Raw genomic sequence first — 20,156 nt, forward strand, 5'->3', positions numbered from 1 at the left:
TTGCCCGACCAAAAGCGAACCCAATCCCCACATAAATACCCATCCAAGTTCAAGCCAACCCTTAAGGAGGCCTAAAACCGCTGCGTAAACCAAACGAGGGAACAGCATTTGCCGGCTTGCTCGTTGGATTTAATTTTGGCTTACACATTCTTGGCCAATGAGATTTATGCGTTGCCTGCGAGTTGTTGTTACTGCCGCTGTACTTCTTTCGCTCTTTTCACCCACATTTTTGTCCCAAAGAGCAAAAAGTTTGAGGGATAATACTGATATAAAAAAAGGGCGCAAAATGTTGTTTTGATTTGGCTTCCGTTTTCTCCTTGAATTTCTTGCTCAGCAAAAGCCCAGCACGTGTTTCGTTCGAAAAACAACGACGCCTGCGCTGAAAACGTTTTCGAAACTCAACGAAACTTTGGTCATACTCATAAACGAAGTGCAAAGCGAGTGCATACGAAGGGGGAACTTCGGTTTTCGGCAACACGAATCCTTTTCTCCTGGTTTTGCCAATGAAGCGAACCATTGAGCGCCACGATTTGAATTCAGTTTGACACGAACCTGCGCCGGAAGTAGAAGTCAGCCCGCGAGTTTCCATTGAAGGGGAAACAACACAACAAATAAATCATCTTTAAATCACAATTAAAATAAGAGTTAATTACAAATTACTTGATCTCAAAACAGTGTTTATACCAAACCTAAAAAGTAAAGTAATTTAAATTCAATTAACCACGAACGTGTGTGACAAATTAAAATAAATGTTGTGTGAGTGCGGTTGGCCATAAAAATAATTCGTGCCGCAACAGCAGGCGACAATAAATTTTGCGGTTGGATCGTTAAAATTTCGCTTTACCTGTATGCAACTGGAGCCGGGAAAAAAAGCGAATGAGAACGCGAAGTTTTCCTTTCCATTACCTTTTTTTCAGCAATTTGCATTCGGGGGAAAATTCATTAAAAATACAGCTGAAGCTGAAGCTCAAGACGAGAGACGGTTGCTCACTCAGCCCTGTGCCACATAAATTTCACGGCAATCAGCCGCCGCTGCAAGTCATCCAAACTTCATTTGTTGCTACTTGGGCTCTGGGCTCTGGGTTCTGGATACTGTGTTCTGTTCTGTTCTATTTTCTGCTTTTGCTCCAGCAGGATCTGGATCCTGTGCCCCATGGCTCCTGCAGCTGAAATATTGCTTCCATTATTTATGTTAAGTTTATGCAACACTCTCCCTGCTGCTTCCAGCACAAGTCCTGCTGCTGCACTAGTCCTTTCTCTCTTGTTTTTAATATCCTTCAGCTTGTAAAGGAATTACTCCTCAAGCCGGCAAACTAAGAGCAAACTCAAGTCTCACGGCATTCGGCTCCTGGTTATCCCAGCATTTTTATGGTCCTCCTACATTTTTGGTTCGTCTATTTCCATTATTTGCCTCGTTATTCAAACATCATCATCTTTATGGTTCAGTGCACTGGGCTGTGGAGAAGTGCGGATAACAAGGAGCGCCATGTTATTGCCATCGAGTGCATTAATAAATCAATTGTTTTTTGCATCTCAAAGAGCTCGCCTTGCTCCAGAGATTGACAGGTCGGAAATCTGAAATGTAATCGCTGCCAGACGAAGCAATTTGCCAAGAAATGATCTCTAATTGGGTTCACTTGGAGAGCTATAAAAGAAAACGGATAAAGGCGGTAAAGAGCTGGTGAATTTGCCTGTTAAATACTTGAATACATTAAAGTCTTTAAATGAAATGATTTAAAAGGTGCGTAGAAGAGAACTGCAAGTTAATGTAGATAAATATTTTAAAACAGTCTATGAAAATGTTGAAATCGGAACCATCCAAAAATAAAGTTACGTCAAACTAATTAAAAATAATAATAAAAGAAAATAAATCACATTTACAAGAAATGTGTTAAATTCCGTCGAACTACACAACATGAACTATTTTTAATGAGCCAAAATGTGTTCAACCAAAAAAGTTATCTGAAAATTCGCGAAAACTAACCATAAGCTATTTACGTTAGTTACCCAAATGGACCACATGAAAATGTTCGCGTCCACGTTTTCGCCTCAAGCTCATTAACTGCTCAGGGCTCTTCCCACTAGATTGCTAGTTTTCCCTTAGCTCACACAAAGGATAATAGGGGAAAACAAGAACATTTACTAATTAGCACTCCCAAGCTGCACACAATGAATGTAAAATTATCAAATCGTTTTTCTGTGCATTTCTTTTGTTTTAGTTTAGTTTGTTGGTGGTATTATAGCGGAACTAAAGGCAAAGATTCCTTGGTAGCAAATGTCGTGGGCGGGCGTGAAATATTCATGGCAGCGAAACGAAAACGAATTTCAATGCATTTTCCAGCTGCACATTATGACATTTTTTAAAGCATGCACTTGCAAAAACTATTAAAACATATGTTTTTGGCTAGAACTTGAAAAGTGTGTACAATTAAAACAGAAAATATTGTCAAAAATCTAAAAAAGGGCTTAGAATATTGTCATATTTTTATTTTATTTTAAATTTTGTTGCTTTGCCAATTTGGCTGTGTAGTGTATCCACATTCAGGCGCCTGCTAACAATTCCATTTGCGCTGGCTGTCAGATCTGCAGGAATTGCTCAGCTGCCTGGTCGACAATTCTCCTGTCGCAGAAAGAGACAGCCTGAGTGGGGAGAAAGAGACAGCCGTTGCGCGGAGAAAGAGATGGACGAAAGGAGATGACAGCCATGAATGGCATTTCTTCTGCTACCTTCGAGCATAATTTACATTGTATTTCAACTTGAGTGTGCAGTTGAGGCTGTCTTTTATGGTTTGTCTTGGCTCGCTTTGGGTTTTTCGTTTGGGTTTTCCCGCTTTCAGCTATTATGCTGTTCTCTTTGGCGAACGGAAGGTTTCACTTGTCACAGGCTGTGGAATTTTTGCGAATAAAAGGCTTTGTTCGAGTTGCGCGAGCGGAAACGTGGGTTAGCTACAATATATACATGTCGAGCTTGTTAAGTTGTGATTGCGCTCTGGCCTAAAAGTGGACTTCTGGCGTACTGATTGCATCATAATTACCCAACTGCCTACGTCCCTGATTTTTGCCCCTAAGTGCTTTTTAACGAGCTCTCTTCGGTTTGGCTGCTGGTGCTGCTGTTGCCGCTGTTGCTGTTTGTTGTCCGTTTGAAAAAGGACCGGAAATGGGGGGGCAAAAAATTTCAAACATTTGTTTCACCCCCGCCCCAAAATGATTTTCTGTCGTAATTTTCCCCCAGTGAACCAGTCATGGTCATTTCCCTTTCAGCCGCTTTCCAAACGCTGTCGTTATAATCTGCTACATGGACCCCATAATTTGTAATTTCAACCTAATTACTTCAAGCGCAGGCGAAGGGGGCACGGACCAGCTAAACAATGTTGTCCGCAATAAAATGTCAAAAACCAAAGCATAACGCCCATTTCGTCTGAATCACACACACACACACACAAATACATATGAAGGCAAAAAGGATACGCCCCCTCACACGCACAGGGCGTATGATTTTGGTTTTTGTGTCCTTTGCTGGTGACATATGTAAATGATCTGGCAGCGATTTCTGTGTCATTTAAATTGATTTTTACGCCTGTCGGGTTATTTTTGTTATTTAATTAAACTGGAAGTAAAAGCAAATGTGTAATTATAATAATAATAATTGAAATTAATTCTGTAATTATTTTCTCATTTCTTTTTTATATTGTCAGCAGTGGTAGTCATTATGAGGCCTCTAAAAATAACTTTTAATTGAATATCTCATTTGACCTTCTGGGCCTTCTTAATTACATCAACATATTTGTAAATACGGGAGTATAAAAAAAACGGAATTCATTTGATTAAAATTCTTTAATTCCAATTCAAAAGTTTCGAATAAACTTTAAATTTGTTTTTATATATCAATCATTTAACCAAATGCAAAAAAAATAACACGCATTGCTGTAACTATTTCTGAATAGTTTCACAATATATATGTGTAGGAAAAAATCAAAATTAATAAATGCATGTACATTAATATTTAAGTCTTTTGTCAGACAACGAATGAAAAACTACGAAATATCGCAGCAGAAACAGATTTTTTATTTTTGGCACCATTAAATATTTATATATTGAAGCGCCAACTCAGTTGAGTTGAGTAAGTGGATCAACTGCATCTCGGTCGTTGGAGAGGATTGGCAAGGATGGGGGCAGGAAGTCAGGATGAGTCTGGCAATGCAGGAAGCTGATATGGAATGTTCATTCATATTTCATTTCGCGAAATTGTTCGGACCAAGTCAGAAGAGTCCAACAGAGTCAGTCTAACCAGTCAGTTGAAACGCGTTTCGATGGAAAAACAAGGCACAAACTTTGATAGGTTCAGGGCATATCCTTTGAAAGTTACCCTAGAATTTAAAACTTGTTAGGCATATAATGTATACATTCAAATTAAAACTTTTTAAATAACTCATATGAAGAAAATACATTTTAGAAGTGATCACATCTTGTACATTGGATTCTACGATTTAAATTTAGCTGGATAATACGTTAAAAATCCTAAAGTATATGTATCACTGAATTTTTATATTTTTCAAAAGCATTCTTCGAAAAAACATACCTGCAAATTAAATGCTAAAGTGTATACATCTTTGTCCAAGGAAATTTTCCTCCAATGAAGAAGTGTAAAAACGCAACAAAGGCAATTGAGGTGCAATGGATATGTCGTCATATAGCCCTGGTAGCACCGGTTACGCCAGAAATCAGCGGTCACCATGACGTTGACCGTAAAAGTAACTGTTGCAATGACACAGCCGTTACTGCCGGCCATCCATCGCAGCACAATGTACATACGTATTTTTGGGGCCATAAAATAGTAACATCAATGGAACGCATTCAAACGTGGCACATTCGCGCATGAACCTCGACTGACCGGAATAAAGTGCTATTAATAATAAATGTTGCATTGGCAGAGGGCGAAGGCGGGAGGTGGCCAAATGAACTTGGCAAACCGAAAGCCGATCGCCGAATACAACCAACGGCCAAACAGCCAACCAGTCATAACCCCGTTCATTGCTGGGGGATTTCCCATTTCCCGGTAATGAAAAGCAAGCTGCATTGCGTACGCCCATTGTTCCCCGACCACTAAAACGGGTATCATGATTGCTGTTCGAAATATGCTACAATTCCTGGGAATCACTCAAAAGGATTTCCATTCACACTACATTTTTATTCTGTGAAAACAACATACGAATAGTTAATTGAAGATATAAATAGTAAATGTATACGAATAGTTAATTAAAGATATAAATATCAAATATTAGAGCTTGGAATATTTGTTTAACTGAATGATAACAATATCAACAATATTTTTATTAAATGTTGAGATACTTAGTTTAAGAGTTGAGTTAATCACACTCCTGGAACAAAAACTCCCACTTTGGTGTTCCTATATTTCGGTAAATGCATCAAATATGATAACATCAGCTAAAGGGTATTTCTCACTTCGATCATTTCGTTTTGGCTGGGAAAACTTGTTGTCCACATACAACATTGAAAAGCCTGGGCAACAACACAGTAAAAATGGGAGTGCAATGCCGAATAGCAGGACGACTGGCATAATAATAATAAATGCCATAATCCCCACGAATCGCCGCTCCTCTGCGCCCATTTCTCCGGCCCTTTCTCCGCTTTCTCCGTGTGTGTGGGTTGCATTTTTATTATTTCATTTTCATTGTTTCATTTACAGGAAAAACAACAGCCGCGGAAACACAAAAACAAGAACAGAAAACCATGGGCAAATGCCATTCGACGCGTCAAGTGAATTAAGCGATTTTTAAAGCTTTACGCTAAATGAAATTTGAATTGGCAAAGTGTTCACTTGTGTGTGCAAATTAAATTACGCAAATCAAATAAATATTTTAACGCAACCAAAATAAGAGCCCAAAATAGTACGGAGTCCAAATAAAAATGCTGTGCAAAAATAACCAACCATAGTGTAAATAATGCAACAAATGTTTTATAGCACCAGACATAGATAAAATTAAACGCAGAAGAGAAAAGAATCAATACTAAAAAAAAACAATAAAGCAACAACGAATATAACAAAATGTTTATTCTAACAGTAATTAAATTGCTGCTGATTGCATTGAATATATTTCCCAGTCGCTTCACAAATCGACGGATTATGTTCCTCATCTACATGACAAATCTGGTGACGCACGGTAAGCACACCTATATATTTGATAATTTATTGATTTATATTAGAGTTTGATTAAAGCCAGATGAGAAACGCTGAACTTATTTAATGCACTTTGCAAACAAATTAGCAAATTTAAGCTCGGTAATGCTGGGATTAGTTTGTGTTAATGCGTTTCATCATATTCAACATGGATTTATAGGCTTTTAGGCTCAACAAATTTAAATAATTTTATAAAGATATATTTTAATGCAAATGAATTTAACGATTTTTCATTATTATTTCATATTTATTTAATTCCTTTTTGGGAATCAAAAATTATACGTTGCATTGTGGGCTCTTTAACACAAATAACAATAATATAAATATACTTTTTCTATACGAAAGCATTTCTTTGGGCACTTTCTCTTTTTAATACTTCTTAAATAGGCATTTCCATACGCTCGCATTTCCGCCACCGAGTACGTGTTGTTTTCCATGTTGAAACTGTCAGATCGGGCTATAATTTAATTAAGAAAATGAGACCTCAAAACGTTGGCAACGCGCTGGTCCTCGCAGAGAGCCTAAAACTACAACCCAAACGCAGGTGAAAGCCGTGAACCGTGATACAGGTGCAATGCTGGTGCCTAGCGGCCAAAAGGGGCGTGGCAGGAAGTTTGGGGCACGGCAGGCTGTGTCTCGACTGCATGACGCAGATAACACGGCAACACGGCCCCATCAACTTGGCCAGGAGGTAGACTATGTTATTATATCCGACACTGGTAGTAAACATGAGCATATTGCAGTTCGACAGAGGATTGTTTCAGTCGGTCTTAGAAGAATCAATTTGGGGGTTTATATTTCTTTAAAAAAATACATTTTTTAATTTTTTTAAAACTCAACAAACAGTTTCCTACCTTGCGAAATTAAATTGTTTAGCATTTGTAAGTTAGAAAGGCCTTAAGAGTAATTAAATAATATTTTATGATATCTATTGATTTTTTGTAGCATTTTTAAAGCTCATGATTTTAAACTTAACAAATATGTAATAAAATGCGTAAATATTATTGATGATTAGTACTGGTAAGATTTTTTATTATTTTTATTATTTGGTACTCAAATAATTTAAACAAAGCTTTTATTCAATAGTATTAAAAGAGTAGGAGGTACTAAACATTTATCAGGTATCCCAAAGTCGTTGTGCTGTAGAATTTATATTATTTTCGCTTTTTGTGCAGCACTTCCGCGGCAAAGACACGAGCTGAATGCATAGAAAAGGAAAACGGAGACAAAAGTGGCATCAGGCAGCCTCAACAGGCAGCAGCTACGTGCTGCCACTGCTGCCCCACCGCTCCATCATGCCACTTCCATGCCCCAACACCACCCCCACCCCCCGCCAGATAAAAAATTGCTTTGTTTAATTATTTCATAATGACGCTGCGGTTGCCGTTGCCGTTGCCACTGTAGCCGCTGTTGATTATATTTGGCCTGTGGGTCAGGGATTTCCGGCAACAGCTGCTATTGCCCCTCCATCAACATTTGCACTTCTTTATTTTTATTACCCGGCACACTCCGCTGGGCTTTAATGACTTCGTTATGGTTTCCATGGCGAGAAATGGGGCTTCGAGTCGGCCGTTCGCCCACAAATTATTCATACGTACTTAAGGATTTTTCACAAACTACTTTTTGCCAAAAAAGTTGTTCTTGAGACTTCAGTAAAAACTTATACCGCATTTGCTGCAAAAATATACCAAGGAATTATTTGCTTTATTATTTTTTTTAGTTTTGTAACAAGAATCCTTGGGATTGCCTGGTTTCAACTTTATTGAAATGTCTTATAATTTAATCCAATCGAGCTTCGGAAATTTTACGCGATACTAGTTTTCAAAAGTCGTCAATCATTTCCCAGAAATCTTTAGCAGTTGTAATTTGAGCATCATTAAAGCCGTAAATCAGCTCAACTCGGCTTTGTTTGCAGCCAAAGCTCAATTTTCTTGGCCAGCCGTAGAATTAGGTTACTCAGTTGACGCTTTCTCTCATTAACTAACCCACTTTCACCGCCACTTTTCACTTGCAGTCATGATGGATGAGCCACGTTTTGCGCAGCCGATACCAAACGTCACCGTTGCTGTGGGTCGAGATGCCAATCTGCCCTGCGTTGTGGAGCATTTGGGTGGCTATAAGGTGAGAAACGGGGAGAAAGTGGAAATTTCGGGTGGGGAAACTGTCATAAATCGTGCGTAAACTGAGCTCCATGTTTGAGCCTCGGCCAGTTGATAAAGGGGTTTGCAACCGAGACGAACACTGTCAAAAATCAATTTCACAAATTGCAAAAGGACCTAGGCGATTTTCTGACCGAATAACAGATTAACAGGCAGGCAGAATGACAGACTTGTCTGCCAATCAATTGGCAGCTGAAGATAAAAACGCACCTATCAAAATATTTCAAGGAAATACAATGAAAATTCTATGCCCGATATCGATGACTTTCTGCTGTCATTAGCAAGTCGAACTTTTGTTTGCCCGAGGACACAATTTATGAGCTCTAGTCGGCGCTACATGCATGTATGTATATGCATCTAATCCACAATAAGCTATGGATATACTCTGGCCAGAACGAAGGACCTCGGATGCTCTCTCGACCAAAGAAAATGGCTAGAAAATCACTTATCATTTATCTCCCTCAGCTGCTGGCACACAGCGCGAGCTCATAACAAATCACAAATATTTACTCGCCATATCAACTTCATATAAAACACTGTCGCCAGGACCACCAGGGCCTAGCTAGGACACGAGTCCTTGCACCATGCTCCTTGCCCCTTATTGGACTTTTGTCAACATTGGCCTGGACATGAGGAAAATGGTGGAGGAGAGTAAAGCGGGAAACTCATTGCTGTCAGTACTGGTGCTGGGGGCAAATTTGAAAAGTTTGCTGCTAACTCAAGGCTGGGAAAGTCCTTTCACCAGAAAGAGTTCGTCTCTAACACTGAGTAAAAATAGTGGTTAAAAGGTTAAACAAAATACGAGCAGAATCTTCAAAATTTAACCGTAAGGAAGCAGTATTAAAAATTTGTAAATCCCACTAAATCATTATTTAAATTTAAGGTAATCGCGATGTAAGGTACTTATTTCGGATTAGATTTACGCGATTTCATTGGCTTGGAAAAATTGTATTTCTCTGTGTAACATGTCTTCTGCTGCAAAGGCAGAGTAAAGTCCAAAGAAAGTGCGAACAGAAGGAGCAAAAAAGTGTATTAAAAATGCGGAAACAGCTGTCAAGCTGGCTTTATCCTGGGGTCCTGCGTCACAACATGACGTTCATTTATAATGGCACTGCCACTGAGCTCTCCACATGTGCTTAGCAGTGAATCCAACTTGGAGTATGGATGGCCAGGTCTTTAAAGAACGCCTCGATTGACTGAAAAATTGATCAAATAATGCGAATCAAGTTTGAAAAGTATGCACACTTTGCAGGTGGCCTGGATTCACATAGACAGGCAAATGATACTGACCATCCACCGGCATGTGATATCGCGGATACCGAGATACAGCATCACCTACACGGACAACACGTGGCTGCTGCACGTGAATCAGGCTCATCAGGACGATCGCGGCTACTACATGTGCCAGGTCAACACCAACCCCATGATTAGCCAGGTGGGCTACCTACAGGTGGTCGGTGAGTATGCCCACATTCACTCTTAATCCCGTTTAATTAACAAGTGCTGATTTGCAGTGCCCCCAAACATTTTGGACATTGAGAGCACGCCGTCGTCGGTGGCGGTGCGTGAAAATCAAAATATCAACATGACGTGCCGCGCCGATGGTTTCCCAGCCCCAAAAATCATTTGGAGACGCGAGGATGGCGAGGAAATTACCGTCGAAAAGAAGAAAAAAGGTATGTGCCGTGCGAAAAAAATTTGAAAATGTTTTCAAGCTTTGTATAGGTATCTAAAAATATGTTTTATAACAAAGCATCATAGCTGAAAAGCAACGCATTTGAAATGCAATCAGGAGCTTATGCCAGCTCCTGAATAACCCTAACCAATTTAATTCGAAATTCACAATGCTTTTAACACGTTTATTTCCATGTACCGTGCCGCCCCAAAAACCGCCCATCGAAAACAACAGTTCTCGTGTACGACGCCGATGTCCTGCCGCTAACCAAAGTGAGTCGCAATGAAATGGGCGCCTATTTGTGCATCGCCACCAATGGAGTACCTCCATCGGTGTCCAAGCGGATCATTCTGGACGTGGAGTGTGAGTATTCGATTACCGGTGGGGGTGGGTTCATGGGTCGTGAGTGCTCGACTAAATGAGGAATGAAAGCGGCACCGAACGTGGGGGGGAAATCCTTCGGAAGGGTACATATTATATTAGACCCATAGTTGGCTGCCTGTGTCAGTTTTGTTGAAACACGCGCGCGCACTTACCGGAACGCGAGGAGGCCATTCATCCAACCAGGCTATCCATCCATCTAGCTACCTATCTATACCTGAACATCCCGGCTAACTGGCATCCATCCAGGCATCCTGCCAGCCAAACATACAACCATTCTGGGTATCTGGTTTTCGTGCCATATTCCTTCATGGAGCTGCGCATCGCCTGCCTCCTGGTTGTACCTGCTGCTCATCAATTTAACTGCACGCTCGTTGCGCCGGCAATGAGTGACAAACGCGGCTAAGCTGGCGCCATCTAATGCAGCTGATATATAACAGAGGGTACATGTATAGAATACACTGAGCGAAATATTTCCAAAAATATTGGAAACAACATAGCATGAAGTGCATTTGGTTGGCGGCAGTTAACACTTTGGTACAACTTTGTTTTCCCAAGCGACTTAAAAACACATGACAATCTAAAAAAAAGTTGCAAAAGTTATGAAAAATTTTCCAACATGATTTCGGATTTTTCTTATATAAATTTCGCCAGTATCCTTTGAACAGCAGACTTGGTGTCCTGTAGCTGGGCGTAAAAGCTAGTTTGCCATTGCACGCCGTGCGCCAGTAAACGCTTGTTAATCCTAACGAGTTTCAGCCAGCCACGGCCCCCTTTCCCCTCTAACTGCCCCCACTGACTACGCCCCTGGACCACCAATCGCCACCCCCCCTTGACAATAATTCACGTCACGTACCTGCAATAAAGTCACTTGGCGGCGTTGCACGTATGACTTTGACGGCGTTTTTCTGTTTCGCCATGTGTGGTAGTGTGTGTGTGTGTGTGAGCGTGTGTGCGTGTGTATTTTTCTCTCTATTTCATTATGAACGGTTTTGTGCGTGGCTGGGCCAAGGGGGCGTCAGAAAAGGGGGCGGGGCACCTGAAAACGAGCAGAAATCCTCATATTGCAGGTGTAGGCATTGTCAGGAGCATAGGGAGTCTTCGGTTTCATGTTTGAAAGTTTCTTTCAGGCTAACTTAAGAAATTTATATGTATGTATGTACATATTTTCAATCGGCGTTTTCGCCATAACTTGGTCAAAAATGAGCGCACAGCTAAAATGAAGACTTTTTTATGCTGCTTATAAACATAGCTAACTATGTCTATCCCTCCTTTTTTGATTTTCGAAAAAAAAAATTTTAACAAATTTTCGCATTTTCGATAAGGGGTACCATCAAAATTTGCGAAAAATGGCAAAAAATTTCAATGTATGTACATGAATCGATAGGGAATTTTGTTACGAATTAAACGAGGTATGGCATTCCACATTTGGAAAACTATTTTCACTGCTATCGAAAAAAAACGGATTATTTTTTATCAAAAAATCGAAAAAAATATTTTTTGTAAAAAATCGGATATTTTCATTCGAAGTTTTTTCCATAACCTGGCCAAAAATGGCAGTACAGCTAAAATAAAGACTGTTTTGTGCTGCTTATAAACATAGGTAACTATGTCTATCCGAATTTTTTCGATTTTCCAAAAAAAAAATTTTACAAATTTTTGCATTTTTGATAAGGGGTACCGTCATCAAAATTTGCAAAAAATGTCTAAAAATTATGATTTTCTTTTTTGAACACTTGTGGATAGGGAATTTTGTTACGAATTCAACGAGGTATGGCATTCCACATTTGGACAACTATTTTCACTGCTATCGAAAAAAAACGGTTATGTAAAAAAGCGGTTATGAAACTCACATGATAACAAATCTGCCATTAGAGTAAGGCAAGAAGGTACTTTACAATTACTACAGAAATTAAACAACTTTTGAAAGATAGCATTGAGATATTTGTAATTAAGTATACATATTATAAAAGTGAAATAATGATGGTTAACAAAAAATTAATTTAAGAAAAAGGGCTAAATGCTGCACAATTATATCCAATTCGGAGATAAATTTTCTTTTGGTCCTGGCATCTCTTCATCCGCAGCACGTACTTTCTGCAAAACTTAATTTATTTTTCTAGTGCCCTCATTTCACTGACGTGTTGTCTTAGCCATATTGTATTTCTCGTCCAAGTTTCCAGCTTTGTCATTGCACTTTCATTTTAAGCTGGCGCATAAGAAAAAAAATAAAAGTAGACAGAAAACGTTGAACAGGCGTAATTCCGGCGCTTATGCGTGCTTTGCAGCGGCACTTTCCACAGCCTTCGTACCACCTGAGTTTTCCCCCAGGTGCCATTTACATTTGCTAACGTACCATATCAACCTGCTTTTCCGTTTCCCTCTCTTATTCCCCTCTCTATCCACAGTCTCGCCAATGATTTGGGTGCCGAATCAACTTGTTGGCGCTCCATCCGGCACAGATGTAACCATCGATTGCCACACGGAGGCGCATCCCAAGTGAGTCTCCTCGGATTGCTTTCGTTTTGCTCTTAGTTTTCCTTTTACTATATTTATTTCTGTTCATATTCATGTTACACACATCTTAGCTTAGTGCCAGGTTTATTTTGGATTTTCTATTGCACCTAGTCTACTCAACAGATTTTGTTTGATGGTATAAGCTTTTGTGTGAAAGCCTTTCAAAAGATTTAATAAGTTTGTTTTTAAGATACGCCATTTGAAGTGATTTTCTTAAACTGATTAAATTAATGCATTTTCACCAAACTTCCCGTAAATTGATATTTTTCTTTTATTTTTAAGAGTCTAATTTTTAGTTACTTTCACATAATTTTATTGGGACTAAGCAAATTTTACATTGCACCTGATTGCAGATGGATGTGTGAATCTGTTGATGTTTCAGCTGGTCCATGTGTGTCTCTGTTGAATTTTGTTCATTCGATTTGCCTTTGATTTTGTTAAAATATTTACTTTCATTTGAGAATTTGATTAGTCTCCTTCCATACGTGTGCATGTGTGCAGATTTTCATTTACATTCGATTTGTAATGTTATTTTGTTCCCTCCCTGCAGAGCCATTATCTATTGGGTGTACAATTCGGTGATGGTGTTGCCGAGCAAAAAGTATAAAACCGACTACACGGAGAACTCCTATCGGTAAGTCACTTTTGTACAGAATCCGAATAAGGAATTCAAAAACAAACTACACACAACATCGAAAATTGTGTTCTTAAATATTTATCATCCATTTGCACTTGCCGATTTTGGGGGTCAGGTGCAAGTGCAAATGCTTTAGCCCCCCCTTTAGAAAATTCGGGTAGATAAGCTGTTATCCTTAAGCTTAACGTATCCTTCTTGCAGTGCCCACATGAAGCTGACGATAAGAAACCTACAATATGGTGACTTTGGCAACTATCGATGCATCTCGAAGAACTCGCTGGGGGAAACGGAAGGCTCCATACGTGTTTACGGTAAGTGCATGTGTGTTGGTAACTAAAGTGCACTAGTTACGGCAAATATACACACACACACACACACACACACACACACACACCCCAAGCAATGCAATATCGTTCGCCCTTTGTGGCACAATTTTGCCAAAAGCTTTTACCTATAGACCCTGAATCCACACGATTCAACCCTATATGTGCACTATACGTTGTCCTCCGGCTGGTGGCTGCTTCATTGTGGGTGCTGTCTGGCTCCATCTGCCCCATGTTCTCCACTCCCAACCAGGCATCCTCATGCCCCGTGGCCACACGGAGACACATTCACCATAAACGTAAACGGAAAATAAAGGTGAATTTCGGAATTGTTTGACTTTGTATCATTTGCTAGCCCGAGGAGTCGCCCATGAACATATAGTACATATATATATACGTACGTGTGCGCTGGCTGCATTTATTTATTTATTTTTTATGCACTTTACCTGTTTTCTCGGCTTTTCTCCTGTTTACAAGTTGCTGTTCAGCTCCTGCAGATGGCAAATGCCAAAGTTGTTCTATCCCGAAGGTTATCTCCGAAACACTTTGATCTTGACTTTTCGTTGTTATTCCTTGCTGTGGGATTTATTGCAAATCGTTTAAATTTAATAACAATTAATGCTGGTAGCAAGATTTCAGATATTTACATTTCTATTCCTTAATTCGAGAAATAGGCAACTGTTTAAAGTTGATTTTCCACTAATTTATTTTGTGGCAAGGCCTTGGAGCCTAATTAGGTTTATGGCTGAAACCCCTTAGGCTCTTAACTAAAAGCTGAATTTCTTTAATTTACGCACACTTTGTGCTTTTGACCTTAGTGCTAAAGAAACCGCACACTTGACATACTAAACCAATGCAAAGCAACCGACATTAATTTCGCTGGCATAATGTAATGAAAAACCATTTTGTTTATTAGTATATATTTTCCGTTGGCCGCCTGCTAGCTACTGCTGCTTGAATGCCCTACTAATTATTAATTATGCAATGCTATTCAATTCCATTTGCAGAAATACCATTGCCATCCACACCATCCAAGCAGGTCACCCACACCACCGTCGAGTCCAGGGAGAGTAAGTATAGTATCAGTCGGAAAAGTGTGTGGAAAATCGGGAGGCGGGAGGAAAGTGGGGTGTGGTGGGTCTCCCACCATTCCAGGTGTAGAATGCCTCGTATTTGCGCTCAACACATTCAGCGTTGAGCGTGAAAGTCACACCACACACTCACACTCACACACAAAGGGAAGGATACAGGATACAGGATACGGCGAGCCACAAACAAAACTGCGAAAGTAGCAGCTAAGCCAGACAGATCCACAAACAGGGTGGCGCGAAGGGGTTGAGGATGGGGTTGGGGTGTGGGTGGGAATTGGGGGTGTGGCACACGCCCATCAAGAGATAAACTAAAGCACTTTTGACTATTTCAGCGACGGGGTTTTTCGCCTTTCCCCACCTCCACTTACAATAAAAGAAAATGTTTTTACATTTGTAGCTTACCTCAATGCTTCAAAATTGTGAATATTATTATTTTCAAAAAATATATATATACATATATTTATTTTAAAATAGGCTGCTTTCCTTAAATATACAATTTAAAAAAAAAAATTTTTTAAATAGTAAGACAAAAATTATTTTCTTTCTGTAGGCAACTTTTTTCCGTGTGTTCTTCAGTAGCTCCTGTTGAAATTCAAGTCGAGCAGAAAAGTACACACACTTTCAAGTCTCGTGGCTGTGTCCTTTTTCCGTTTCCACATCCACTCCCACTCCTACTACCATTCCCTGTCCCATGTCCAGGTCCACGTCCTTTGGCTCTGGGCAAAGCAATATGCCGAGGATTATGCTGGGGCGGAGGAGGATTTTCGGGGGCATTAGGTTGGAAACACATTTGAAACACTGCCGCAGACTTTGAGCCCGTGAGCTGGAAGAGCTGGAGAACTGGAGAGCAGAGCAAAAGACCAAGCATATTTTATTTAAAGTGACTGGCAAAGCAGCGCGCGAGCAATGCAACGGAACCTAATCCAGGAGTCAGCCAACAAAGGATGTCATTGTTTGTGTGTGTGGGTGTGTGTGGGTGTGTGTGGGTGTGTGTGTGCGTGCAGTCACATATGTATGTTGGCTCGCTCCATTGTGCGACGATATAAATTTTTTGTATCGCAGCCAAGATTTCCACGCAATTTAACTTGAAAACCCTGTCAGGCATGGGGTTAAGTTTTGTTTAAGAGACCACAACTTTTACTAGCCAATAGTGACCCACAAGTGAGCAAACAGTAAACGACAACAACGTGAACTTCTTGTCGATTTCCGGCAACTTACACTTTTTGAAAGACTAATTTTGTGTGACACCAGGTAGTTTCTTTGTAATCAGAGTTCAAGCTAGCTTATATTTTAAAATGCTTAAGAACAGGTGATACTTTAACATTCAACTGAATGGAGGAAATGAACTATTTTTTCTGAAACACATGGCGAGTGACTACTGTCTACTTGCCTATTAAAATTTATAATTCCACTTGTAATCTGCAGACAATATCATACCCTCATCACGCAACGACACAACGAAATCCCTGCAAACGGATGTGGGATATGCCATGAAGAACGATTTGTATCCTGGCTCGGCCTCCTCCTCATCCTCGGGAGGCAGTTCCTCGGCGGCCTCGTCTTCCACCTCGATGCAGACCTCGGCATTGCCAGGAGGTGTGGCGGGAAATAGTCTATCATCGTTGGGTTCCAAAGGATCCTTGGCGATAGGCAAGAGCACGTTCTACACAGAACGACCACCGAATGAGTACGCCTCCTCGTCAGTGGGTAAGTTCTGGAAAGTCCTTTGCCTATGACAATCATACAATCGCCATCATATTTTTCTTAGCTGGCCTGCTGCTACATAGAGCATTGCTGTTCGGCTCTGGAATCTATCTGATCCTGCTTTGAAATCAATAAGTCGTTTGAGCTAATCAATAAGCATTTCGAAAATGCAGCCAAAGGGGGTAGAGAAAAGCGGGGGGAATAGTTTAGGTACATCATCATATTTCATAGCTGAAAGTATATCAAAAATCCAATAATAATAATTAACAAACAAAACTGCTTCAAACTTGGCTCACTTCACAGCTATAGGAATTTGTAAAATTATTAACATAAAATTGAAAACCTAAAGAAAAAGAAGAAGTATTTTGAAGAACAATAAAATGCTCATTGTATGTATAGAACTTATGAAATTCGAAGCTAAAGATAAATTACTGATCATATGAAAATCGTACGAAAATCAAATTGTACAATACACATATATTAGAGTTAAAAGAGACTCAAGATGGATTGCTTGACACAAAAACGACCATTTAAATGTTTTTTTTTAAGAGCGCCCAAAGCAAAGCTTTTCTAGAGCGAAAAACGTTTAGCATTTGTATTTGAGTTGTACCAGTTTTATTTTCGCTAAATCCTAAACTAAAACACTGAAGCTTAACTACCAAATATCAAGATTACAATTGTACAAATTTCTTTCATTTTATACATATCCTAAAATCATATCTACATTTTTTAAAACTTTTTACTTTTTTATAGTTCTTTTAACTTTTTAAACCCCTTTTTGTAGTCCCATTTAAAATATAAGCAATCGTATTTATTCGTTCAATCAGTGACAAAGTTTTCACCCCTTTTCCCAACTGCAGCAAAGAATTCCAATTTATTTAATGAAGGCAAAAGTCATCGGGATGTCAGGTCGGGCCACGCCCCCCTTTTCGCCCATAGCTAGCTCTGAATTTGGTTGCCAAGCGACTTTTAAACGCCTTGAAAATGTCATTCATTTTAACAGCGTTCCTGCTGCCAGTGGAACGACAAAAAATTTGCAATAATAATTGGCAATACCTTGATTCCGTTTCCTGGTCTTTCGGAAACCGCCTCGTCATCGTCATCGCCGTAGTCGTCGTCGTCGGCTTTTGTGCACTTCCATCACTTTTTAATAAATGTGCATGCTAATTATATTATTACTCATACGACCCGTTGCCATGTGTGTCCTTTCACTGTCTGCCACTGGCGTCCTCCGCCACTGGCGTTGCCTCTCCGTGCGAAATACTTGCAATTAATTTCAGCATAAAATTGCGTGGCCTGCGGTCCCTTCGGCCCCGCACAATGACACACAGTTAACATGTCCAATTTATTGGCCATAACTCATGCCCGGGATCGACTGAGGAGTGAGTGAGAAGGATCCAGGATCCAGGAACCAGGAACCAGGATTCAGGATCCATGGCCAATCCAGAGACAGACATCCGTGCCATCGACGAGGCAAAGAAAAATGACATTAAGGCCAGAAGATATATGGCGCATTTGCATGTAGGTTCATGTATGTACGTCCATGTATATGTATAAACATGCGGAGGGTTGCAGGTTAAAGGCCTGCCAATTTACAGTATTTATGCCCCAACGTCGCCGTTGCACGGTTTTAATAATTCAACTTGTGTTGCATAAAGTTTGCATTGACATAAACATAATGAACGATGGAAAACCGCATGTAAAATTGCCTTTCTGCTTTCTCCATCCGCATTCACATTCGCCTTACCCTTTCGTTTATTAACATTGTTAATGCCAAAAGGAGAAAAGCGCAATCAGCGTTGAAAATATTGATAATCAACATTGTGTCCTGAATGCGTCGACGCTTCGACAATAACAAAATAAATGCATTTTATTTAATTTTACCCTGAGACGGGAACTGGAAAATAAGTTCGCCAATGCAGTTAACTTCAACAATGCAGCTAATTAAGCATTATAAATGCAGATGAAAGGCCAACAGGCCAAGGATATTTGACATTCTTTAGGGAGTCGTATATTTTGCAGTTTTCGCATATGTAACAGTTACCGTGCATTTATTATTTATTTAAATTGCCAGCAATAATGAACTAATTTCTACGCAGTTTGCTTTGTTTACTTGGGGCTTTAATAAATTGCTCGTCAAGTGTTTGCTATATTCAACCACACATTTTATTTTTAATTAGTAAATTGCGCTAATTAAAGTTTCAGTTATGTTTGTAAATAGATCCTTTTTATTGAGGTCATACCAATAACCAAATATAGCTGTAAATACATTGTGAACCTTTTAGTTGCGTGTAAATATGAGATATAATAATTAAGGCATCAAACACTCACTTTAAAAATTTACAATTAAATCAGCCAGAAAATAACATTAAATATACTAGATAAAAAGTCTGGCAGTTAATTAACAAAGCCAAAAGAGATTTGTGTAAAGTTCGTAAGGTTAAACGTACTTGATTTGGAAAGTAACGTAATAAATTAAAAACCTATATATAAAAACTATATAGCCTATACAAAGTAATTGAATTGTCTGTTGCCTGTATTTAAAAAATTAGCTGATCATCAAATGAAATATATGTAAAATGTTTATAGCTTTGTGTGCGAAATAAACAACAACGGATGTGTTTTCCTATGAACAGGTTGGCAATTTGTAAAATACGAATAAAACATTAATAAAATTTATAATTTTCGAAATAAATTTTTTTATATTTACTTTCTGTGTTTAAAGCTCAAACCGTTTTTACAAACATAAGTTACTTTAAAGGAGTTGGCAAAACTAAAAATACTATTTAAATGATATTTTGTTCTAATTTTTCCATATTTGAGCTGACATATTAATGCCTAACTTATGTATAAATAAAACAATCTCCAAAAAAATGCAAAATGAAGGTAAATTAATGAAATCTACGATTAAGATTGATAAAACTACATTGTAAGCAGTTACTTAATTATGCGATAATAATTAAACAATAAAACTTTAGGTTGATTGATACAAAAAAAAAAGCGAACCGACAAAAACCAACAAACTAAATGAACATAAATAACCGTTGTTTTATTAAACCATTTGCATTTAATTCTAGCTCTCAATTACATCGGAAAATTCCCAATGTTGTTGACTCTGGTTTTGGTTTGGCATTTATGCAAATTCCCTCTTTTTAGGAGTTTGACATTTGGCGGTTGGTTCTAGCAATCCTCGTCACCAAAAAAAAAAAAAAAACAACGTTAATGGGAGCGTTTATTTACAGAAAGTGCCAAATTACACACATACGTGTACACGGAAAAAGTTTTTTTAAATTTCTGCGACTTTGTTCTTGTTGTCATCGGTTAACTTACCGCTTTTTTCGCTCAGTGTGCAGCCGGCAGACCGCCAAAACCTCGTTGTGCGTCTACTAATTGTTTGAGTCACGCAAACAAATTTCAAACAAAATATGCTAAACACTTTCTGGGAGCGCACAAGAAAAATGTTTCATAAC

The 20,156-nt window shown here is 39.1% G+C and overlaps 1 protein-coding gene across 2 annotated transcripts; it reads left to right on the plus strand.

Annotated features, from left to right (window-relative positions):
* Positions 1-550: 550 nt before the first annotated feature.
* On the plus strand, positions 551-19,743 carry LOC6533060 (lachesin). 2 transcript variants are annotated; one of them, XM_015194310.3, is made up of 12 exons: positions 551-756; positions 5,708-6,182; positions 8,214-8,320; positions 9,611-9,815; positions 9,873-10,034; positions 10,268-10,396; positions 12,823-12,913; positions 13,482-13,565; positions 13,770-13,879; positions 14,899-14,961; positions 16,408-16,689; positions 16,751-19,743. In XM_015194310.3, the coding sequence occupies exons 2-12, from the start codon at positions 6,068-6,070 to the stop codon at positions 16,810-16,812; spliced, it is 1,410 nt and encodes a 469-aa protein (XP_015049796.1). In that variant the 5' UTR covers positions 551-756; positions 5,708-6,067; the 3' UTR covers positions 16,813-19,743. The 2 variants fall into 2 exon arrangements, with proteins under 2 accessions (XP_015049796.1, XP_039229908.1); XM_039373974.2 differs by having other exon boundaries at positions 551-696.
* Positions 19,744-20,156: the final 413 nt, after the last annotated feature.

The sequence above is a fragment of the Drosophila yakuba genome, chromosome 3L (genome assembly GCF_016746365.2).
Source record: "Drosophila yakuba strain Tai18E2 chromosome 3L, Prin_Dyak_Tai18E2_2.1, whole genome shotgun sequence".
Lineage (NCBI taxonomy): Eukaryota > Metazoa > Arthropoda > Insecta > Diptera > Drosophilidae > Drosophila > Drosophila yakuba.